Below are 25,477 nucleotides of genomic sequence, written 5' to 3' on the forward strand. Positions count from 1 at the left end.
TTACCAAAGCTGCTGTATCCCAAATTCAATATAAGCACTTGGTACATATTTGAATCCATGCTATACGATACTGTTGGTTAGTGTATACAAATCTATATGCATTCAACTAAAAAAAAAAACACATAGATTATACATTATTGCAAAAACAAAGTTTCCATTTATCAAAATTCTACAAACAATGCAGATATCTCCAACAAATTCAGGCTCTATGCCCTTAATACAGTGTCTGTATCATGGATTCCATAAAAGTGCTCTCGTGTTCACTTCTTGAATATATGCAGACAGATAACGCAGTGTTCCAGTGATTCTCCACCACTAACACAGAGAACTCACCAGATTTATATGACCACCCACTACAGCAACGGTCTTCAAACTGCGGCCCAGGGGCTGGATGTGACCCTTTGTTTGCCTTTTTCTGGCCCTTGGGGCACTATTTTTCTTCTTAATAAAAATACCTTATTCCTCCTCCTGACACCAGTGATGAGGAACAATTCTTTTCAATGACACTAGTCATGGGTCACGATTCCTCCCACTGGCACCAGTGATGGGGCACTATGCCTCCCACTGGCACCAGTGATGGGGCACTATGCCTCCCACTGGCACCAGTGATGGGGCACTATGCCTTCTCCCACTGACCAAAGTTGCTTTTTATTTTCTTTACTTCCACTGGCCATCATAAAGTCTCAAGGACGGTAAAATGCCCCTTTTAGTTTAGAAAGTTTGGAGACAAGTGATTTTATGGCAAAATAGAGGAAGACCGCCATAGTGTGAAACCTTAAACAAAATTTTTCCTTAAACCACTTTTCACATTGCCTACTCACATTAAAAAGTTCTATGCCTTGCATTGAGTCGTATTAGCTTTGCTGATATCAAAAGTACTTGGGGTACCTTCTCCATATGCCGTGGCCACGAGCGGTCCCTTCCTACTCTTCCCTGGGTGTATAATGCGTCACTTTTGGGTGTACTGTAGAAGGGAGCGCTCATGGCCACAGGATATGGAGCAGTACTCTTGATGTCCGCAAACAAGGAAATGTACCTTTAGTGCAAGGCATAGCACTCCTTTTTTATTTATTTTTTATTAAAAGGTTTTATAATTTTTTTATTTTATTTTTTTGATACATGCATCCATACAGACATACAAACAACCAAAACAGTTGGCACTGTACAACAGAAAGGCACACGTTGAACAGATGTTACAACTGATCACACATCTTTTACATTATTATTTGCATACTTCTAATGATTCCTACTGCTCGTATAATATATCATGTTAATGCACATGTCAGTGTCCAACAATATATACCGCATGTATATAAAAACACCGCATTCTCACTACCAGTAGCGAGGTATACATCGAGAAACAGTAGCTACAGCCCTAGACCAGTGCCACTAAACCGTTCTAAACCAAAACTAAAACCAGACCTGCAACAGTCAGCTTCTCCCTTTTTTATTTTTATTTATTTTAAGCCTGTTAACTGTATATCTTTAACAGTCCGAACAAATCAACAATTATTTAGATTTTGCCCCCTACACATGTCTGCAGCACTATGATAGGCCTTGCAAAATCTGGAGCCAACCCTGGTAATTAAATCCAGGGGCCCCATAGTTTATTACATTTAAACGGGGTACCCCTAGATTTCAAGATGTGCCTTTCCTTGAGTAAGGTAGTATTTACTTGGGTGCGCAGCTCCTCGAACTTAAGAGGGAGAGGGGCTATCCATTTCATTTATGTGCCAAACACAACAGGCGAGTAATAGCAGTATGAACATGGGGTGTAAATAGTTCTTCATCAAGAAACCCTAGAACACATTTCAGAGGGTCATTTTGAATAGAGACCTGAAAAGCTTGATTAATAGCTGATATTATTTTGTTCCAATATCTTACAAGCTTGGAGCGCCTCCAGAACATATGCAGATGGTCAGCTGGAGTACCCCCCCCCCCACCTGGGACAGTCTGGGTACTCTCTACAATGCCATTTAAATAGCTTGAGGGGGGTTCTATGAACCCCAGGAATAACAAAAAGTTGGGACAAATGCAAAGTTGGCCAAATTGAGACCAATGGGACCTGTTCTAAAATAGACTGCCATATTTCACCATCTACTGTTGGGATATCAGATGACCAGTCCCTTCTGCCTTGAACCTGCACTATACTTTGATAACAATTCACTAATGACCCATAGTGTGTGTGTGTATGTGTATATGTATATGTATATATATATATATATATATATATATATATATATATATATATATATATATATATATATATATATATATATTAGCTATTTGAACAATTAGTGGTGTATCGATCTGTTTGAGGGATGTAGAACTAGCCTGAGTAAAAAGTGCATGGTGAAGCTGGAGGAATTTAAAGCAGGAATTGGAGACACTAACTCTTCCCTGTAAGTCTGTGAACAGGATCGGAGCGCTACCATATACTATACTAATACATCACCAAATAAATCCTAAAAACTCATATCAAATATAAAATAACAATATATAAAGTCCATAAATTCCAGTGAATAAATAAATATGACGTTTGTGTGAATCCAAGTAGGTTTTTCCAGTGCAACTTCAACTTAATTGGATGTGCAGTATAAAGTGCTAAGACCAAAATTCGTGCTTCCCTCTGTTTGCCCTCTCACTCACCAGAGATCCTGGACTCCCATAACAGAAGTCGAATGCACTTTGAAAGGGTGGCTGGGCTTAGTAGTCCCACTGGCTGTATCACTGCGGCTTGTGTTGTCCTCTCTGGGCCATCAGAAATCCTGGAATCCCATTGAGAAGTGTGAAAATGTTATGAGGACTACAAAAGGTGTTGTCCTCCACGAACCTCCAGGGATGGGGTCAAATGACAAAAGAAGCTATATAGCGTAATTTATTGTATAAAATCCAAACTTCCAGGTAATACACTCATATTAAAACATTAAAAACAATGTAAAACCGGAAGTAGCCGTTAACACTTTTGCTGCCAGAGCCTTCTTTTTTTTTTTTCTTTTTTTTTTGTACACGTTTAAAAATGTTTGGCCCTGAAGATTACAAAAAACCCAAACATATTATATATTTTCTGAAAGCAGATACCTTAGAGAATAAAATAGTAGTAGTTCCTTTTTTTATGTCACACAATATTACCGCAAAGGTCTAGGAAACGCAAAATTTCAGTAAAAAACACAGGAACGTGAATTTTAGGCCAAACGCACGCAATAAATTGCCCAACTTTGTGGTCAAATATATAAAAGGCGAGGTTGCACCAAGTAAATCGATACTCAACAAGCCAAACCTTAAATTTTATGCGCCCGTGAAATGGTGTTTATGTGGGGGAACGCAAATGTTTGGGAGGGGGGGTTTTGGTTGTAACTTTTTATTTATTAATTTTTTTTCCTTTTCGTTCGAAAAAATACCCCTATATGAGGATTTTTAGGTGACAAGTTCTCTTTATTGAGATAAAAAAGACCCTGCATGTCTCCCCTGTGCTCCACTAAATGTTTTGCAATGCAGATCGCATTGCAAAACATTTACAGGCTGAGCTAGCTAGGGACTCCAAGAACTTGACCCAGAAGTGACATCAGAGATGATGCTTTTCGGGTCACTAGAAGAAGGGAAGGCAGAGCGGATGGGTGTCCGCTCTTCTCCTTCCCCTCTATCTGCCGGCACCCGCCATGGAGCTTCTGGGGTTGCCCATGGTCAAGCGGAGCCCGGTAAGCATGGCGAGGGTGGACACCAGTACCAGGGGTGTGTGAGGGCAATCAGGCAGCAGCGGAGCCACCGGGTTGTTTGATACTCCCCACTGTTAGGTCCGTACGATATATGGACCTGGTGGTGAAAGGGTTAAAGGCTTTAGACTATAATTATCATTAGACTATAATTGGTAAAATGAGTGTATACCTTTTGGTTATACCAGCTAGAAAATCCCTGCAGCTTCTCAAGCTCCTCCAACCTCCCTCTTTCCCATATTGGGTGAAAACTCGAGATACCAACATATCCTGATCCTATGCATTTCATCCCAAACCTTGGTCATCGTGAGTAAGGTAGAGTATTGACAACCAGTCCTGAAACCAGCCTGCCTCAAATTGAGCCACTAACTGGTATTTGGATGAACTGGAGAACAATATTGCCTGAATGGGGTCATTGGTGTTCATAGTTCCCCATCCAGAAAAATGTTGCAGCTGGGATGCTAAAAAGTAAAGTCGTGCCGAGGGGACATCCAATCCACAACCTTCTTTAAGCAGTTGCAAGATGGGCACGCGGATTCTTGGTTGCTTTCCTTCCCTTACCAAATCAGAGAGCAGAAAAGGGAATCCGTCTTTTTGAACCATATTTGTGGAATCCAAACGGGGAATTGTGTAAAATATACAGTTATTTGGGGGGCCCAGATCATTTTAATTAGATTTGCCCTACCCACAGTCGATAAGAGGGAGCTTACACCATACCCGGCTTTTAGATTTACATTTGTCTAACAGGGGTTGTAAGTTGTATTTCAAATGTCTGGATACATACATGTATGTATGTGTGGATGTGAGGGTAGTGGATAGCACTTTTTTTTACCTAGCAGTAAGAAGGGTCGCTGATTCGAATCCCAAACACGACACTACCTGCCTGGAGTTTGCATGTTCTCCCTGTGCCTGCGTGGGTTTCCTCTGGGTACTCCGGTTTCCTCCCACACTCCAAAGACATACTGGTAGGTTAATTGGATCCTGTCTAAATTGTCCCTAGTATGTATGAATGTGAGTTAAGGACCTTAGATTGTAAGCTCCTTGACGGTAGGGACTGAAGTAAATGTACAATGTATATGTAAAGCGCTATGCAAATTGACGGCGCTATATAAGTACCTGAAATAAATAAATAAATGTACCCAGACTCCCAAATATTTAACTCTAGAAACACTTTTATTTTGCTATGCGCAGGTTGGGATATCCACCTCCTCTAACAGGATGAGCACAGATTTAACCCAATTAATCATAAATCCTGAAAAGGATCTAAATGTAGTAATAAGGGAGGAGAGGGATTAATTAGTCACCTAAAAATAGTAATGAGTCATCCGCGTATAGGGCTAGTTCATCTTCCAGTAGTCCCCCTTTGAAACCGACCATATTACTGGATTGGCGAATTGCCACTGCCAGTGGCTTCAACGTTGGGGCAAATAAAAGCGGGGAGAGAGGGCACCCCTGGCGTGTTCCTGTATGGAGGGAAAAGATTTTGAAATTGATTCATTGATTAGCACAGATGCCTCTGGGCAGGAGTAAAGTAGGTGGACCCATGTAACGAATCTAGTTCCTAATCGAAATCGTTTTAATACCTCCCACAAATACAGCCATTCCACGCTGTTGACCGCTTTAGCAGCATCCAATGACAGGAAGACCCTGCTACCCACGTTATCGCAAGAAATTTGTTGGTTAAGGAATAATCTTCAGATGTTCGTGGACATTGATCTGTTAGGTATTAAACCTGACTGGTCAGGGTGTATTAACTGCTGCATCACCTTGCTAAGTCTATTGGCTAAAGCCTTCGCAAGAATTTTGACATCCGAATAAAGCAAGGAGATGGGACGGTATGACTCGGGGTATAAACAGTCTTTGCCTGGTTTTGGAAGCCCTATTATGCCTCACCATATTCCTAGATTCTGGTAGAGCATTCAATTCGTAGGCTAAGTTCAGAACATCTAACAGCTCTGGTAACAGTATATCTCCAAACTGTTTAGGAGGCCATCTACACCTGGAGCCTTATTATTCAGAGAATCAGTCACTGCCTTACTTGGCTCCTCGAACATAATGGGGGGAGGAGAGTTCCTATCCGCATTACCCAGACAAGGGAGCACAAGAGGGTCCAGAAAATCATACAGTTGTTGTGGTACATATTGCACCTTACTAGTATACAAATCACTGTAAAAGTCATGAAAAGTCCTTAAGATTTCCCCTGGGATCTGGGTAGCCACACCTGAGGCTGGGCTAATAGATGCTATATGGTTCGTAGGGGATAGGGAGCTGACTATTACTGCTAGTAGGTGACCAGTAGTTTTGCCATCAGCAAAGTAGATACAACGAGTAAAACATTTTTACTTTCTGCTTTTTACTTCAGCTTCTCTCTATACATTAACTGAGTGTCCTTCCAGGAATGGAGAGGTTGAGGGGACAGGTTGGATACATTACCTCAGTTGACAAAAAATTCTCCCAGTCCCTGCTAGATTTCTTGAAATGGCTGATCTCCTTGATTAGCCCCCTCAAATCCGCTTTCGTAGCATCCCACAGATACCAGTAGGATAGTGAGGTCGACCCTTTATTGGTATGAAAAAGTTCAGCTAGATGCCCTTTCATAGATTCACCACTTGGGAGTGCCTGTAGCCAAAATGGACTGTCCTTCCAAAAGGTGCGCTTAGAACAATGGGGCATAGCACTTTTTAATGTGAGTAGGCAATGTGGAAGTGGTTGTATGGCAAAATAGTGTTTTGTTTTTTTTTGTTTTGTTTTTAAGGTTTCACACTATAGCGGTCTTCCTCTATTTCTTCCTTATGTTGCACGAGTCTATATGATTAGAACACCAGCAAGAGGAGAGAAAGGGTGTTGGTACTAGTGGAAAATGGGATCTTGTTTAACCCCGTGTAACAAGTGTTTTTTTACTTGCTTGTAGTAGGTGGTCATATAAATCTGGCTAGTTCTCTATGTTGGTGGTGGAAGACTACTGGAGCACTGCGTTATTTGTCTGCAAATATTCTGGTTCAGTATCTTACTTTAGTGACGCTTTACAGAGATTATAATAACAAAGTGAACTTTTATCAAGTATACAGTAGGATCTTCTAAAATGTTTTACTACGAGGTGCAAATAACTAGGGAAAAATAACCAACATATGTAATCCAATGTGCGCAAATCCAGAAGCTAAACGTGAAGTATGGTGCGTTGTCAAGCCTCCCCAGGCACCCCGTCTGGGAGCAATCTGTGCCTCGGGGGAATAAAATGTGCATAACTATCTAGGTACTTATTCAAAAGAGGTGTGAGAGAGTTTTACAGTCGTTTCCAGAGTAAATGTGCATGCTATAATGTAGGAGTATTATGTGCGAAGCAGGTAAAATTTGTTAGTGGCTAAAATTCAGTAAGGGACATAGGGGCCGGGTGGCCATTCAAAAAATGAAATGAGGCAAAGAGAGAAGAAAGGGAGGGGGGGGGGGGAGGGTAGGTCAAAGGAAGCAAGTCGCTTTGGTTATGGGCACAATAAGGGCTCCTCTAAACCAGGGGGTAAAAAGTGAGTCACACAAGGATTCTGGAGCCGCTTGAATTTTAGGACTTTGTCCAGCAATGTTGTCTCTATATTAGTGTGGATCATAGCCTGGGTGATTCTATTTTGTGCTGCTTGTACACTTAAGCTGGGGGTTTTCCAAGCTTTCGCTGTGGTCTGCTTGGCAGCAGTACATGTCTTCATGTATTCAAGAAGTAAACACGAGCACTTTTCTGGGATCCATGATATGGACACTGTATTAAGTGCATAGAACCTGGATTTGTTGACGATATCTGCACTCCTGCACTGTTTGTGGAATTTTAATAAATGGACACTTTATTTTTGCACTTCAATATATAATATATATTTATTTTTTAGTTAAAGGTGTTGTAAACCTTCAGTTTTTCACCTTGATGCATTCTGTGCTGCAGCAGCCCCCCAGAGCCCCCCTTTTTCTTACCAGAGCCCCCCTTTTTCTTACCAGAGCCCGATCGTTTCAGCGACAGGCACAAGCACAGCAACTCCAGCCACTGTCTCAGATCCTCATTGGATAGATTAGTAGCAGCAGGAGCCATTGACTGCCGCTGGTGTCGATCAAATCCAGTGACACGGGGGCGGGGCCAAGTCCTGCTTTCTGTGTCAATGGACACAGCAGCAGGATTCGGGAGCGCACCCGCACTAGTGCCCTCATAGAATACGGCTCTCCGTGGGGGCACTTAAGAAGAGAAAGACCCAGTAGCGCCACCGGGGAACCCCAGAAAAGGAGGATCGGGCCGCTCTGTGCAAAACCCTTGCACAGACGAGGTAAGTATAACATGTTCTGTTATTTAAAAAAAAAAAAATACAATTTTACAATCACTTTAAAAGCACCTAGATTTGTATATGTAGCGGTGACACTTTGGATAAGGTGTCTGTCATGTACAAATTTAGTTTTTCCTCAGAACAGTAAAGGGGTTCTGAGGGCAGATTATGTAGTTTTAACTTTGACATCAGTTTGGCTGGGCTGTGTTAGAGTTCTGCCTGGTCATGTGTACAGTTAGGTGCACATGACAGGCTCAGAACCAGGCCTGGTTGGACGCTTTAGATATCAGCGTTCCCCGTAGCCAATCAGTGGGTGCGTTTGGCCCCGCTGAGGAGTCTGGGGAAGGGTACTTAAGATGTTGAAGTCACGTGTTCAAGGTTTGTTCGTGAGGCCATAGCTGCCTGTTCCTGGAGCTGGACCAGGGTAGCCCCGCGAGGGGTCCCAGTCACGGGAGCGAGTGCTGCCCCGCAACATGGTCGGTTTGACTAGCCCCATTAGACCCGCCTGGTCTGGGGTTAGGATCCGTCTGTTCCCGAGTCTCAGAACCGGCTGGTCCGAGGCGCAGTAACTGAAGGAGGATTCAAGGCGTCCGGGTGTGTTCTCAACTTGGAGGGACACCGCAGCCCATGTAAGCAATCGAGGGAGGACTCTTCGGAGGAGGGCCAACAAGCTGGCATCCCAGGAAGTGCCTGGTTGCTGGGTTGTCAAGGACACTAACGAATCCACGCTTTTCCAGTACTGCCAAGGAGACCGAGAACGTTCCAGGTACTGAGAAAGGGTTCTTGTTCATTTTCGGCTGAAAGCTTTATTCAAGTTCAAAGACTTTGTAAATTCTGGACCAAAGTGCTGACTGCCATAATCTCTTGCTAGAGATTTGTTCAGCCTTGAAGCACCCAGCTGCGAGTGGCTACTCTCTGGGTTGTATTAGAGACTTTCTGGTGATTAGCAGTTCAAGGTACCTGAGTTTATTCACCCTTGCCCTCTGTTCCCATACGAGACTGTGTTTGTTGGATGTTACCCCTGCAAATAAAAACCTTTCTAAAGGACTTTTATGGTGTCAGCGTCCAAAGATGTTGGGTACTAACCCTGGGAACCCCTAGACGTGGAAGAACAAGCCAAGTGGAGGTAACCAGTAAACCCAAAGTCAAGGCCGTCTTATCGAGGGTTATGGCCGCTACATATACATGGATCAATAGCACTGTATAGAGTTGATTACTATGTGTGTCATAAATTGACATTTATCAAACATTCACTGCAGATAAATCTTCCTAGTGCATGTGTTTTTAAACTACAGTGATTGATTCCTCCACAGTCTGCTTGGTGAAGGTTACATTCGCTACATTATAAATATTCCTCTAAACATCCGAAAAGATATTTAGTTTTTACTATATCCTCATTCCTATGATCTAGAATTTTATATAAATTTTCTATGATATATATATATATATATATATATATATATATATATATATATATATATATATATATATATATATATATATATATATATATATATATATATATTTTTTTTTTTTTTTTTTTTTTTTTTTTTTTACAAGGCCTCTGGGAGTTGAGATTTCAGTGCTTGAGTCCAGGTCTTTCCATCTGCTGTAGATATTACAGTGGGTGCCACACTCACTTATGGACTTTTAGTTTATTTTACATATTGTAGGAATTTTCGTTCACATCCTCTCCACAAGACACAACAGGAGGTGTGTGGAAATGCCTCCAAAGGGAGGAGAAAAACCTCTCGTAGACTGGTGTCGTCATAACCGGTTCTCCTTTTGAAAGGATTCCCTCTAAGTCTGTTTTGGTAACAAATGTAAAATATTGAATTCCACATTACATTCTGTTCCAGTGACAACTGTCTCGAGCGCAGTTTCCCAATGGGGACACAGACGGCAAAAAAAAAAAAAGTACTAGACATGAGTTCTAACTGGTCCTAAATGAGATCAGCCTCACAGGGGAGAGTTGGGTATGTAATTCTAATTTGAAATGCAAAGAAAGCAAAGTGCTGAAATCTCTCTAGTGCCTTCTTCCATTTATACCATCCATTTCAATGAAGTATGCCCAGGGCTTGTTGTATTTAAAACTCCAAAATGTGTGTATTGCAGCTGATCAGTCCTTTTGATGTGCTGATTCATGGGGAAAGGGATTGAAGAGTTGTACTGAATGTTTGTTTTTTTAACCCCTAAAGTGTATCCAAACCCAAGAACAAAGTTATATATTGCAGCTTACTAGTCCTTACGTGTGGTGACTACATTGTTTTTTATTTTCTGACTTTTCTTTTCTCTTTTATTTCACCTGGTGAACCTGCCAGTAAATGCTTGTTTAGACTTGGCAAGCGTTAACACATGCTTAAACCATATTTATAGCACAAAAAGTGTATGAGCTACTTTGCCATGCATAGGGCAGCCCATTGAAATAAATGGGCTGCCCTGTGCATATAGTGCGATGATGTGCAAAAAACCTGTGACCTGCTAGAGAAACTGTGCAGGCTTTACAAAAGAGCCTTGTTTACAGCAGACCCACTGCCTTTCTTTTGAACAAGGCAGTATACCTTAAAATGTTCCACTGCAAAAAGCAGCTCCGATCATCCTCTTCTCAGGTCCCTCACCAGAATTCCTGGCCCCTCCCTTCTGCCGAGTGTCCCCAGAACAAGCTGCTTGCAATGGGAGCGCCCCAGCAGGCTCGCTCCCAAGCCGTGGTTCTGCATGTCCATTCACAGACAGCTGTGGTCTGGCCCATCTCGTCTTTCCCCTCATTGGCTCAAGGGCTGTAATTGACAGCAGCGGGAGCCAATGGATCCCACTGCTGTCTCCACCAACCAGTGAGGAGGAGTCCCTGGAGAGCCAAGGCTCTCGTGCACATCGCTCAATCTGGGTGGGGCTCAGGTAAGTTTTGGGGGCCGGGGGGGTACTGCTGCACAGGGAAGATTTTTTTACCTTCATGCATGAAGGTAAAAAAACTTTGAGCCTTTAGAACCACATTAACCGGTGGAAACTCATGCAGGCATAGGGGGGACATGCAAACTGCCGTCAGGTTTTGAACCTATGACCCTAATGCTGCTAGCAGAATTGCTCATATTACAATCTGTGTCTTTGAACTGATAGTGTATAAAAGTGTATCAAACCCATTTTCTTTTTAGTTTTGGATAGATTAGGGCATGATAAAATCTCTTGACATATGTGTCTTATTTATATTTATTCACATGTCTTATTTAAATCTCTCCTTCTTTTCTTAGCATCTGTCTTCTTGACTTTCCATCCTGTGTCGTCCATGAATTGCCAGAGCTGACTGCTGAAAGTCTGGTAAGAAATTTGTAGATCTCCGTATATATATTTCAGCCATAGTATAAGGGTTACCTTTCATTCGTTTAGGCCAGGGGGTCTTCAAACTATGAGCTGCACGATTAAGGATCATGATTCTCGCAGCGTAAGATCTTTCACATTATACAAAATAAACGGGCTAAGTTTACTGTTTTGTATATATTTTTTTTAATTCATTGAAGTGTATTTTTTCCCAAATAATTGCATTTTGAAAGACCGCTGCTCAAATACAGTGTGACAAAAAAATATTGCAACGACTGCCATTTTATTCTCTATGGTCTCTGCTAAAAACGTATATGATGTTTGGGGGTTCTAAGTAAATTTTCTAGCAAAAAAATATGGATTTTAACTTGTAAGCCACAAGTGTCAAAAAAGGTTTAGTCTTTAAAGCGGAGACCCATCCACCACTGCAGAAATTAAAAGCCAGCAGCTGCACATACTGCAGCTGCTGACTTTTAATAATCGGACACTTGTCCTGGAGTCCACCAATGTTGGCACCACCGCAGGTGATGTTTCCATCAGCTGTTGGGTGCATGCCACCTTCATTTTGAGTAAGGGAACCCGGCAGTGAAGCCTTACAGCTTCATGCCGGGAACCCTACTGCGCATGCATGTGGCTCTGCTCCTCTCTTCTACTGGTCCAGCGGCTGGGGAAGGAGAAGGGAGCCCGGGCTGTGCCATCAATACCCACGGCTGAGGCTCCTCGAAGTGGGAACAGGATACCTGTAAAGGACCGGTATCCTGTCCCCCCTCCCCCCAAATGGTGCCAAATGTGGTACCGGGGGGGGGGCGAGAGTACAACAAGCGGAAGTTCCACTTTTGGTCCCTTTCACATGGGCTTTCTGATCAGGTCCGCTTGTCAGTTTTTCAGTCGGACCTGATCAGACGGACCATTCAGCCCTATGGAGCGGTGACATGTCCACTGATATCCAATCCTGTCTGTGAAATTCAGATGGATGGAAACCCTATTTTCCATCCGTATGGAGAATCGGATCATATAAATAACTAAAAGATACATTGTATCTCTTCTCTTATCTCTCAGCGCTGAGAAATGTTTATAAACATTTGTCTGCTTTTTTGTTTGACAGCTTGGCTCTGCATTTTTTACATAGAATCACAGAAATAGCTGATTAGCATCATGAAGGGGGTTGAATCGAGATTGCAATTTATTTATTTTTATTTTTTTAACAAGTAATCGTGTAAACAATTCTTCTTTCATCTTTCTTTTTTTTTATTTTTTTATTTTTTTCATGGAATGTATGGCTTATTAAAAAATAAATAAAAATATTACAATAAAGGGAAAGTGCCAGTTGTGTCCGTAACTCTTAAGGTATCTGCAAAAAAATAAAAATAAAAAAGGTTCCGTCCAAATATATGGCAGTGGTGTGTTGTACTTGGGTTGTGGCTTCATTAAAAAGTTGATCTCCATCTGACCTGAATAGTTGGTGATGGCTTATAGATGTGACCTAGGCACTTTTTTTTTTCCCTTAATATTTTCTGGAGATGCTGGGCGCTGCAAGTGCTATCTGTGTCAGGTAACCTTTTTTTACTTAACATTTCTTTAATTATCTTATCTTCTGCGTATTTGAAGTATTATCTGGCTAGTAATCTATGACAGACAGTTCCCTTATTGCTTAGAAAGAGATATGGGAGACAATTATTAACTTTCTGAGGGTAAGGAATGATCATTGATCTATGCCAAAAATCTTCCACTACTTTTTTTTTTTTTCCTGTGCTTGTCTTGTATGACATAGATGTCATAGACACGACTTGGGTCACGTGATTTGTAGTAACTGGGCAATGGCCACATGCTATATCTGGGTTGGTGACTGTACCATACACAGTGCAGTAAATTACAGATATGATGTCTATAAATATACACAAGCAGTAAATTCACTTGAAACCTAAGATGAGAAGAACCTGTTAAGCTAGTTGCTTATGGGGCTTACCTTTTCTTTTAACTAGAATGTAGTGTTTTTTTTTTATTTTTTTATTTATTTTTTTACACTTTTTTTTTTTTTCCTTCTCTTTTGATTTCTTCTGACTATTTTGCTCTGGATTTTGCAACGGTTATAAACCTTTGTAAATTTAAGTTTTAGGAAGATAACATTTGCAATTTTTTATGACAATAACTGGCCATAGAGGGATTGAAATTTGTCTGATTTCAGCTGGAACCAGCCAAATTTCAATCCTTGTATGGCCATTCTCTTGATCTAACGATTGACTTCTGTCAAATGGGAATGTTGGAAAACTTTTCTCGGTCATCGGCTGCAGCCAGTTGCTGATTAGTGTATTCTTATGGCAGCTGATTCCTCCATCCACCTCGCTTGTGCAGATGGTGAATGTTTTATTTTTTTTTGTTTTGTTTTTTCGATCAGCCCACCTGCTGATCAAAAGGAGATTTTGAAAAGAAAAATATCAGTCTATGGCCAGCCTAATAACACTGTTCCTCCCTGTGCAAAAGCAGAATGTTGCAAACTGCTGCATTATGCTGACATCAAGTGGTCATTTTGGTGTACTGCAGTTCTGTGCAAGGCTGACCTTACAGGAAACCGGTAATATTGTAAACTGTCTTTAACCAGTCCACTGCCAGTGATTTATTTGATTTTGCACAGCACTTATATACTGTTTATATATACCTGCCATTAATGTCACATGCAAATTTACTTTGCAGCACTGTACAAAGTAAGGATATATGATTGTTATATCAATAACATGAAAACCGGTTCTGCCCAAAGGTGCTTACCATGTAAAAGGAGTGGTGGGAGATACTACATACAAAAGATGTTTGGATTCAGTAGTTGGGTTGTCAGTTAAGTTTAGTGGACCAAGGTTATATACACTTTAGAAAGATTTAGAGGTTGTACGTGATATAAACAGGTCAGGATAAAAGTGGGAGCTGCCATTGCTCAGTAGTTTTGAAGGTATAATGTTTAAGAAAGTCATTTCCTCCTTTTTGGCTGTGCAAGTCATGGACCCAGAAAAGGAATGCATCTACTGAATATTCAGTACATTACCTTTTTACATACACATTTGGTGTGGGTCAGTAATTTACTAGTAATTATTTATGCAGGAATAAGAATGACAATCTTGCAGCATGGAGAAACAAGTAATGACCTCTTCCCTATTTACATCTAGGTAGATTCCAATAAAGACTTGGAGAGTGGTAAATTACTGATAACACATAGGGGGAGATTTACTTACACTGAAGCACTCAGAATCTGGTGCAGCTGTGCACGGAAGCCAATTGGCTTCTAACTTCAGCTTGTTCAATTAAGCTTTGACAATAAAAACCTTGACGCTGATTGGTTTCTATGGAGAGCTGAACCAGATTTTCCACTCTCCAGTCCAATCTCCCCCATAGAAAAAATTTCCAAAGGGATCAAGCAGTATGGGAGTAGGTCAGGAGATATGGTGACCTGTGAAAAAAAGAGAAAGGTGTGGTAGCGGAGCAAAGGTTCACGTTTATCTAAACTTAAAGGGGTTGTAAAGTCAGAAGGTTTTTTTTATCTTAATGCATTCTATGCATTAAAGCGGTTGTATACCCGCTGAAGTGTTTTTTTTTTTTTTTCTGACCTGCAAAGGAAAAGGCATAATGAGCTAGTATGCACCGCATACTTACCTTAGAACGAGGCCCCGACACCTGACCCGATCCACGCCGAGGGAGCTGACATGTTCCCTCAGCGTTTCTTCCGGGTATCACGACTCCTGTGCTGTGTGTGCGCGCGGGAGATTTCTTTCCGGCAGGGTCCGGCGTCTGCCGGACTTTCAGCCGAGAATCCCTTGTGCGCATGCGCCGCTGCAGTCAGCGGCGGATTGCGAGGGGAATATCTCCTAAACTAGGTTTAGGAGATTTTTTTTTACCTACAGGTAAGCCTTTCCTGTAGGTTAAAGTAAAAAATTGACTATACAGCCACTTTAAGATAAAAAGCCTTCAGTTTGCAGCAGCCCCCTAATATTTACCTGAGCCCCATCTCTGTCCAGTGATGTCCACGAGCGTCTTGACCATCCTAGACTCTGCCTCCTGATTGGCTGAGGCACAGCAGTGGCGCCATTTGCTTCCACTGCTGTCAAAGTCAGTTAGCCAATCAGGAGAGAGTGTGGCAGGGCTGGGCCGCTGCTCCATGTCTGAATGGACAAAGGGAGCTGTGACTCAGCTTGGGTGCCCCCATAGCAAGTTGCTTGATGTGGGAGCACTTGACAGGATGGAAGGTCCAGGAGCACCAAAGAGGAACCTGAGAAGAGGAGGATCTGGGCTGCTCTGTGCAAATCCACTGCAACAGAGCAGGTAAGTATGACATGTTTATTTTTATAGTAGGTTGTTTATCACAGTAGAAGTCAATAAAAGGGAGCATTTAAAAGTGTATGAACTGTTAAACAAAATGAGTGCAAGGTCAAAAATCTGTAAGTACTCATTCACACATTTGTTGATCATTGAGAAATACTCATTAACGAGCTGATGGCATTCATGATTCTAAAGGGAAAGTGATGAAGAGGAAATGATCTGCTTTGAGGCATGGTTAGGTTGTGGTGTGATAGCAGACATTTTTCTGAATTATTTGCAAGATGTATTTGTATACATTGACCTTTTTGGCACCATCCTGTCCTATAACAACACTTGCAACACACACCTAGGGAGACATCAGATAAGATTTTTTTTTTCTCTCACTAACACTGAAGCAAGGAAATCACAAGGGTATAATGAAAGCACATAACGAAGGGATATAATCCCCCCCCCCCCTTTTTTTTTTTTTATTTTTTTTTTTTTTATTTATAAAAGGGGGGATTAATTTTTTTCGCCCCTGTGTTATATCCCTTCTTTATGTGCTTTCATTATACCCTTGTGATTTCCTTGCTTCAGTGTTAGTGAGAGAGGAAGAAAAAAAACACAGGGTTTCTCTCCCCCTCCAGTAACCTCCCGGCCACCTTCCAGTACTAGTATATAGTAGCGATGGATATGTATGTAAATGTGGAGATATTGAAGGATTTGTTTATGCTTTGATTTCTTATGACTGTTTGATATTTGTTTGTTACTTTTTGTATAAGGAAAAAAAAATTATAAAAATGAATTAATTAAAAAAAAAAAAAGATAAGATGATCCCTTTCATTCATGCTAAGATTTAGCTCCTCTTCCTTATGGAATGAAGAGTTTGATTCATATTGAATCAAACAATACAGAAATCTAAAGTCGTGAAAGGATGATAGCTTAAAAAAGAAGGGAGCCTGAAATAAATGTGCCAAAAGATGAAAGATTATCTGTCCAGTGGATGTCGGACCAAGCAACAATTGTTTGTCGAGCTATCCGTGCTAAAATCTACATTAAATTTATAAATCGGCAGCTAGCATCACATTTTGTTGATTACAAATAAACAATAAATATATAAAACGTGCATTGCTTGTTATAAATCTGCAAAATGGAATATAGAAAAAAGTCCTTGGGAGAAAAAGCCAGAAGGGAGGGTGCCCCATACCAGTCTCATTGTGACAGATGGAACCACACACCACCACAGTGATCAAGCAATTCTCCTTCCCGGAATAAGTGGGGACCCTCTTATTATAGAGAGGTCAAACTCGCTGGATGAGACAGATTTTATTCAAAATGCATGTAAATTAAAAAGAGAACAGAAGTAGGTTTTTAATGACCTAGTGTTACTTTTAGCCAGAAGAAGTAATTGTAATCTTAGGTAATCTTTCTTCTCATGTTTTGCACTGCCTTGCTATGCAACATAATTGATAACCGTGCGTAGCAGCAAGGTCAGTATTGGAAGGATGAGATTGCGTTTTATTCTAACATTACATGGACTGTGTGAACATCTTTTTCTAATTTGTTTTCAGGAGTCAGGAGACCATAACCAATTTTGTTGGAGGAATCTTTTCTCATGCATCAACTTGCTGAGAATCCTTAACAAGCTCACCAAGTGGAAACATTCCCGGACAATGGTAAGTGTCCAACCGGATATCATGCTGAGCATTTATATGATGTACCTCCTAGATTCAAAGAAGCTGGAAAATGATTTCACATGTGCTATACATGCACAAATCCTACTGATAAACACAACAAAATACATGCTAATTGCATCCATCTGTATGCAGAAATGCATTCTGTAAATTCCTGCATACTATCCATATGGATGTTTGGTAGGGTTGTTGAACAATCTGTTTTAGTATCTTCTTTTTTTTTTTTCTTCTTTTTTTTTTTTATGTAATCTTTATTTGTATTTTCATCATTTTGTATGCAAAAATCACAAAAACTAATTGAGAGAGATAAAACTAATCCAAATAGGTAGCCGTCATGGAACACAAAATTAAAGTCCAGTTAGCCATCCTCATAGAAGGTATTAAGGCAGCGAAAGCAACATAACTAATGCTATAACATATGAACACTTACACTAATATACTGCCTCCGATAAACCAACATATCTCCAGAACCGATGATGACTCAGTACCCAAAACTTGGACATAAGCAAAGATGGCAGTGGGAAAAAGTAATGGGAGGAAGAGTGGTGAAGAAGGGAGGGCAGGGGAAAGGGGAGGAAGGAAGGTCACAAAATAGCACTTTACTGTAAAATAATTTCAGTTATGCTCTAAAAATCTCAGAGGATCTGGTCTAATCTGTCTTATACAGTCAATCTTCTTTTGAGGTCAATGGCCTTAGATGGTCTTGACAGTGTCAGGTATAGTGGACGGATCAGATGGGGCTGTTTGAGATCCCGGGAGGACTTTACCAGTGTAATAAATCCATGTGGCCCAGACACTATAAAACTTATCGTAACAATCATGTCGCCATCTATTCCCATGCAGCCATGATATCGTTTGAGACAAATCCAATCCGCCCAGCTAGGAATGTGAGGTTTCTTCCAGAATACAGGAATGAATCGCCTAGTCCTGTTTAGAAGGTGGGGCAACACCGACTTGCAAAAAGCTCCAGCGGGGAGTCAGGCAAGTCAGTGTCCAGGATCAATTCAATTTGGGATCTAATGTCTTGCCAGTAGAATTGCAGCTTGGAGCATTTCCACCAAATGTGCAGGAGCATGCCCAGGTGCCCACATTCCTGCCAGCAAGCATCCAAAATAGTTGGGTAGATTCTGGCCAGCTTAGAGGGGACCCTATACCAGCATGTGAGAAATTTAAAACAATTTTCTCTTATATTCACCGACTGACACAGCTCCTCTTAGCCATTGGATTGTTACGCCACCTTTAGGTGAAGACTAGGCATAACATGTTATGAAAAACACAGAACTTTTAGTTCCGCCCAAGTGGCGGTCCATTATGTATCAACCCCCCAGCCTGCCATGCAGCCATCAGTTTTATTTTGCCTAGTGAAGGAGAAGGACCTAGGAACCCTGACGGGCCCATCGGTCCGTGTTTTTTCTGCAGAAGCTTTGCTTTTTGCGCAAGATGAAAGATCCTGTGAGCTGCTACCAACAGCCGGCTGGGTGACAGGCTGGATACCCTTATCCTTGTAGTCTCCCCAGCCTGACCAGTAAGCGTATGCAGGTCAGAGCTGGGATGGCCACAACATACCTCCGCTCCAGAGGTGGTCGGTGAGCTTTTATGCTCCAGGGCACACATATGACCGGGCTACTGATGTCTGCGTCACAGTGTGCCGAGGCCAACAGCCACCCTGTACTGATCGGAGAGTGGGTCTGTGATGGAATGTCTCCCAGCTCTTCAGGACTGGTAAGGGGCTCTCACCTGGGGGGGGGGGGGGGGGGGTGGCTGCTCTGGCTGGCTGTGCCCTGAGGTGTGTTTTTTCTCTCCCTGGGGGTGTCTGTTGAGGCTGTGTCTGTAATCCCGGCCGCGCTAATCACCACCATTTTCTGACACGGTTCCTCTTTTTTTGTGTGTTCAGCAGCCATCTTAGGTGAGGGCAAGGAACAGCATGCTCTCCTGTAACTGGTGGCCATTTTCCCTGTGATTTTTCCTTTATACTGGATGCCGGCAGCCATTTTCTTGAAGCCTGAGCATGTTTTTCATCAGTCTCTAGGAGCAGCATGTTTTCTTGTAGTCCAGCGGCCATTTTCCCAGTGCTTTATGTTCCTATGCTGGACACTTGCCCATTTTCTTTGAGCCTGAGCAAATTGCAGATCGTTTTCAGCACCATATGCAGCAGCTTTGGATGACACAGTGGGAATTCCTCTGCACCTGGGAGCTGACAGAGAACACAGGCACTACTTGCTGGACAGCGCAGAACCAGTCATGTTGGTGAGTCCTGCGGGAAAGAGCCTCTCAGCCAGCAGCATTTAGGAGGGTGGGACCATCACTGTCCTAAGTCCCCTTCAGGTGATAGACAGGGTAGGGTCAGCATGGCTTCAGAAACTAGTGTTTCTTCCCCCCAAAATCCAGGCAATTGTAACCGGTTCACCTGTGGAATGTGCAGTGCCCCTGGGCGCTTTGTCGGTGGTCCTCAATTCGTTAGTTGCCAGGTTGGAAGCAGTGCGTGGGCGCAAAGGTGCTAAAAAGCGGCCCCTGCCCCTCCCCCCCGTCCTCTGCGGAGAGCTCTGACGTAGACTCGGGCCCTGCTAAGGCTGGTGACCCCTGCTCTGTCATTTCAGATGACGCTGACCAGCACGATTCGGACAGTGAGGCTGAGGCCCCGTCCGGGTCCGTGCACGATAAAGCGCTTGTTGGAGCACTTATCACAGCTGTGGATGATACTCTGAAGATTCAGGAGCCAGCAGATCCCTCTGCTGATGTAGCGGTCCCTTTTGAGTCCCATAAGCCAGCCCGTTCACCTAAGGCAGTGATGGCAAACCTTGGCACCCAAGATGTTTTGGAACTACATTACCCATGATGCTCCACTACACTGCAGAGTGCATGAGCATCATGGGAAATGTACTTTCAAAACATCTGGGGTGCCAAGGATCGCCATCACTGACCTAAAGTGTACCCGTATCTGACTTATTTTGACAAGTTCATTTACAAGGAATGGGATTGACCGCAACGGACCTTTTCGGTCCCCAAATACATGGCAGTGCGTTACCCTTTTGAAGAAAGCCTTCTCAAGAAGTGGTCAGCTCCTCCAGTCGTGGACCCCCCAGTATCCAGGTTAAATAAAGTAACCACGATCCCTGTAGAGGGGACTCCTGCACTTAAGGATCCCACGGCCAGGAAGGCCGAGGCAGTGGCTCGTTCTTTGTTTACGGTTGTGGGGTCAACCATGCGACCAGTACTGGCATCTGCACTTGTGTTATAGACACTGACTGAGTGGACAAAACTGTTGCACCGTGAATTGTGAGAACAGGCTTCTCCTGTCTGCGTTAAACTAGCAGACCAACTAGTGCAAGGCCTTAAGTACGTTTGGGATGCCTGGATACTCTTCCCCTGTTATCCAGGGCTTCAGTGTCATCAGTGGTGGTGAGGTGCCTGATTTGGTTAAAATGCTGGTCTGCTGACCAGGCATTCAAGAAAGCCCTGACGGATCTGCCCTTCCTTGGCGACCGGCTCTTTGGAGCCTCTATTGATGACATTATTAAAAATGCCACAGGTGGTAAGAGTACACTACTCCCACAGGCCAGGAAGGCTAAGGAGCCACGTCGTAGGCAAGGGCCCTCATTTTCCGATCACAAACTGCTTTATCGTCCGCCCGGAGCTTCGGCCAAGCGCCCCCAGCCCGACAGGACGACCTCTGAAGGACCAAAGCGTCCCTGGAACCGCAAACCTAACAAGCCTGCGAGCAAAAGTGCTACCGCAAGAAGGTTTGCCCGCAACTCAGGTGGGGCAGCCCAGTGGACCTCTCGGCTGTCCGACCTATGGGTCTGTGATCTGATTTCCTCCGGCTACAAGATAGAGCTCCTCTCTTGTTTGCAAAACAGATTCTTCTCCTCCAGCATACCCGTACTCCCGGCTCGCCGGGAGGCCCTTTTGGGAGCGGTAAGGGACCTGTTGAATCGTGGGGTGATACCTGTTCCGGACTCGGAACGTTTCTAGGGGTTCTACTCAAACCTGTTTGTAGTCCCCAAAAAGGAAGGGGTACGTCCACTCTTGGATATAAAAGCCCTCAATTACTTTGTAAAAGTACAGAGGTACAAAATGAAATCCGTTCGCTCAGTAGTCACTGCACTCCATGAAGGGGACTCCCTGGCGTCCTTAGACATCCAGGATGCGTACCTGCACATACCCATATGCCTCCGGCATCAGAAGTTTCTGCGATTTGCAGTCTGGGAAGCCCACTACCAGTTTGTGGCTCTCCCTTTTGGTTTGGCATTAGCCCCCCCGAGTCTTTACCAAGGTATTGGCTCCTGTTTTTTAGCGTTGCTGCAGCAACGCGGGATCGCGATCATGGGTTACCTAGACTATCTCCTCCTGAGAGCATATTCCGCCTCAGAGTTGGAGGAGGATGTGGCGATCACCATGCAGACCCTGCAGGAATTTGGGTGGCTGTTGAACCTAAAGTAGTCGGTGATCTATGCCTTTCCTCCACTGAAACTATTACCACATCTGCTTCGCAGAGTGGGGGCCGAGGGGATCCCAGTAATACTGATTGCCCCAGATTGGCCCCAGCTCCCCTGGTACGCAGACCTAGTGCGCCTGGTGGCAGACGCTCCCTGTCGACTGCCATTACGAGAAGACCTTCTGTCTCAAGGTCCGATTCTCCATCCTGCTTTACCATCGCTGGTTTTTACGGCATGGCTATTGAGAGCCAGGTGTTGAGGAACCGGGGTCTTTCGGACTTGGTGATCTCAACTATGCTGAGAGCACGGAAATCTTCTTCTCAGAAGATATTTCATCGTACCTGGAAGGCCTACATCTCCATGTGTGAGGAGAAAGGATGGCATCCGTGCTCCTTTTCTATATCCAGGGTCCTGCTGTTTCATCAGCAAGGAGTAGACCAGAAATTGGCTTTGAGCACCATTAAAGGACAAATATCGGCTTTGGCTGTCTTTTTTTCATCGACCCCTGGTGTCTCGCTCTCTAGTGAGCACTTTTGTCCAAGGGGTCCGACATGTAGTTCCTCTGGTGCGTCCACCGTTACCCCCGTGGGATCTGAACCTGGTGTTATCGGAGCTGCAAAAACCGCCATTTGAAAATATCCGAGAGATCCCTCTGTTGACTCTTTCCCAGAAAGTGGTCTTTCTAGTGGCCATTAAATCAGCCAGGAGGGTTTCGGAACTGGTGGCCTTGTCCTGCAAGTCGCCCTATCTGGTTATCCACAAGGATAAGGTGGTGTTGCGTCCGCAACCTTCTTTTCTGCCGAAGGTGGTTTCAGCGTTTGACATCAATGAAGACATTGTGTTGCCATCTCTGTGTCCTAAGCCGACACATCATAAGGAGGTGGCCCTTCATGCCCTGGACATGATTTGGTCTCTGAAGGTGTATTTGTCTACCAAGGCTCCCTTCGGGAAGTCAGACTCGCGGTTTGTTTCGGTGGCTGGTCCAAAGAAAGGCATGGCGGTCTCGTCGGCCACCATTTCCAGGTGGCTCAGGCAGATTGTAGTACAAGTCTACGCCTTGAAGGGGCAGGTGCCCCGCTTTCCGGTCACGTCCCACTCCACGAGGGCAATTTGTACAATCGGAACATCTTGGGCCTTCCGACATCAAGAGTCTGTCACTCAAGTGTCTAAGGTTGCGACCTGGTCGTCTGTCCACACGTTTACAAAATTCTACAAGGTAGATGTCAGTGCAATTTGCTGATGCCTGTTTTGGCCGCAAAGTTTTGCTGGCGGCTGTATAGTTGCAATTGCATATGCAATTTTTCCTGTTTTGTTGGGTAAAAATGCAGTACCTTTAAGTTAATGCATTGTTGCATTTGTTACCGCAGTTTTTGGTGCGGTTTGAAGGTAGGGTCTCTCTGTTGAGGAGCACCCTGGTTTTTGTGGTGTTTTTGCCATACACTGTCATTTTCATACTAGTTCCCACTTGCCATAGTGGAAGTTTTTATGCTGTTTTCCCACCCCTCGTTTTGGCACTGCTTGGGGACTTCCCAATGGCTAAGAGAGGAGCTGTGTTAGTCGGTGAATATAAGAGGAAATAGGATTTTTTGTACTCGCCGTAAAATCCTTTTCTCTGTAATTCACAGACTGACACAGCACCCGCCCCTCCTCATTTTCTTTACGTTATACTGCTTGTAGATGTACTGATGGCTGCATGGCCGTACGGTCCCAACTTTATAAATCCACTCATATGGTAAAAAGGAGCAGGGTATAGTTGCAGGTGTACAGCTGGGAGCAATGGGAAGGCAGATGAACCCCTAGGCACTTCAGAGAAAAATGACACCAGATGACAGAAAATGAATATTGCAGCTGTGTACGCAAACCCAGAGATGTAACCAGAGGGAAAATGTCTGATTTACTAGAATAAATTTTTACATTTGAGTGAGTTGACTCCTTAAAGCATTGCCATGATGTAGAGAGCGAACAATGGATCAGAGCTGTAGAACAGGACATCATCTGCGTAAGCACACCGCTTATGTTCCATTGGCCCCACATGAAATCTTTTAATATCGGGATTCAAACGTGTTTTATTAAGCAGTGGCTCAAGGGTAAGGGCAAAAATGAGGGGGGACACACCTGCCTCATTATATTGTAAATGGGGAATGAGCATGAGAGGAGGCAGTTTACCCTAATCTGAGCCTCTGCGGTGCTATAAAGCGATGCCATCCACAAAAACATATTGGGGCCAAGGCCTAACCTGGCCAGCACGGTACGGAGGTATGCCCAATTTACCCTGTCGAGCACCTTTTCGGCATCTGTATAAAGCAGGAGACGGTACAAGGTCAGCCCACAACTGGGCCCAGTGGATCAGCTGCATTGCCTGATTAGAATTGTCCCTTTCTTTTCTCTCCCAGCTATAAACTGGTCAGGGTGGATCACTGTTGGCAGGATGTGTTTAAGACGGTTGGCTAAAAGCCTCGCTAGTATTTTGATATCGGTATTTAAAAGCGATATTGTTCTTTAGTTACTGGGGATAGTGCCTTCCTTGGGGATGACCATAATATGTGCAAGCAACGCCTCCTTGGGTACAGCAGTGCCTGATGCCAAGGCATTAAAATAAGCACACACCAGACTGGAAAGGAGTGTGTAGAATTTACAATAGTGGGCATTGGTGAAGCCATCTGGGCCTGGGGTTTTTCCTTTGGGAGGTCTTTAATCACCACCAACACTGCTGGGGTAATGGGTGTTTCTAGTTGGTTGCTAACTTGGGTGATGAGCTGCGGGGATTGAGCCTCCTCCAAGTATTGCAGGATGCGCTCTGCTTTCTGGGCCTCTGTAGAGCCAGGTAGCATGTAGGGAAGGTGGTAGAGCTTAGCATAGTGACAACATTTTGACTTTTCCTTCATTGTCTGTCCTTGTGACCAAAAATGACAGTGAATCTCCTTAGCGGGGACATAGGCTGCAATAAGATCTTTTCAGAAGTTCTAACCCATCCATAGTGTATCCAAAACAAAGAAAAAATTGGATTTTGATGCAATTTATTGTGCATTAGATACAACTTTTTTGTCCCATTTACTGTATTTTAAAATGTAACAAGATATTATGTTTCTTTGGTTACAGATGCTAGTGGTATTTAAGTCTGCTCCCATCTTAAAACGAGCACTAAAGGTTAAACAGGCCATGATGCAGTTATATGTGCTGAGGCTGCTGAAGCTCCAGACTAAGTACCTGGGCAGACAGTGGAGAAAGAGCAATATGAAATCTATGTCTGCTATCTACCAAATGGTGCGGCATAGAATGAATGATGACTGGGCCTATGGCAACGGTGAGTAAAACCCATAATACATCATCCATTTACTTTTGTGAATTATACTTTCAGAATTAATATCAAGCATAAATGTACTCACCATTGCAGTATAATGGAAGTTAAAGCAGAGGTCCACCCAGTTTAGAAAGGTGGTCTTAAACGAAAGACCACCTATCCACCCCTTGTTTCTTTCTTTAATACCTTTTTTGGAAGTATTAAGCATACTTCTGATCCAACTGGGCCACGGCCCAGGATGTCACATCCTCTCTTGCGGCGAGCTTCCCCCCCCCCCCACTGCCTTTTGGGACTTGCGTGTGGAGGTTTTCCTTTTCTCTTACAGCTTTCAGAATTTGTAAAAGACCCCCCAAACTATACATTTTTTGAAAGCACATGGCCAGTAGAATAAAAAGGTGCTACTGATTTTTAAGACAGCGCGATATATCAAGACAATATTTTCACT

The 25,477-nt window shown here is 43.4% G+C and overlaps 1 protein-coding gene across 1 annotated transcript in view; it reads left to right on the forward strand.

Moving 5' to 3' along the window:
- The window catches only part of STRIP2 (striatin interacting protein 2), a 126,405-nt gene that overhangs the window by 95,544 nt on the left and 5,384 nt on the right, over positions 1 to 25,477 (forward strand). The window contains exons 18-20 of the mRNA XM_077472326.1: positions 11,254 to 11,320; positions 17,173 to 17,277; positions 24,831 to 25,035. Of these exons, the coding sequence (XP_077328452.1) occupies positions 11,254 to 11,320; positions 17,173 to 17,277; positions 24,831 to 25,035 (377 nt within the window). The remainder of the gene's footprint in view (positions 1 to 11,253; positions 11,321 to 17,172; positions 17,278 to 24,830; positions 25,036 to 25,477) is intronic.

Source organism: Lithobates pipiens, unplaced genomic scaffold (genome assembly GCF_037356315.1).
Source record: "Lithobates pipiens isolate NorthernLeopardFrog02 unplaced genomic scaffold, aLitPip1_a1.2 Scaffold_8, whole genome shotgun sequence".
NCBI lineage: Eukaryota > Metazoa > Chordata > Amphibia > Anura > Ranidae > Lithobates > Lithobates pipiens.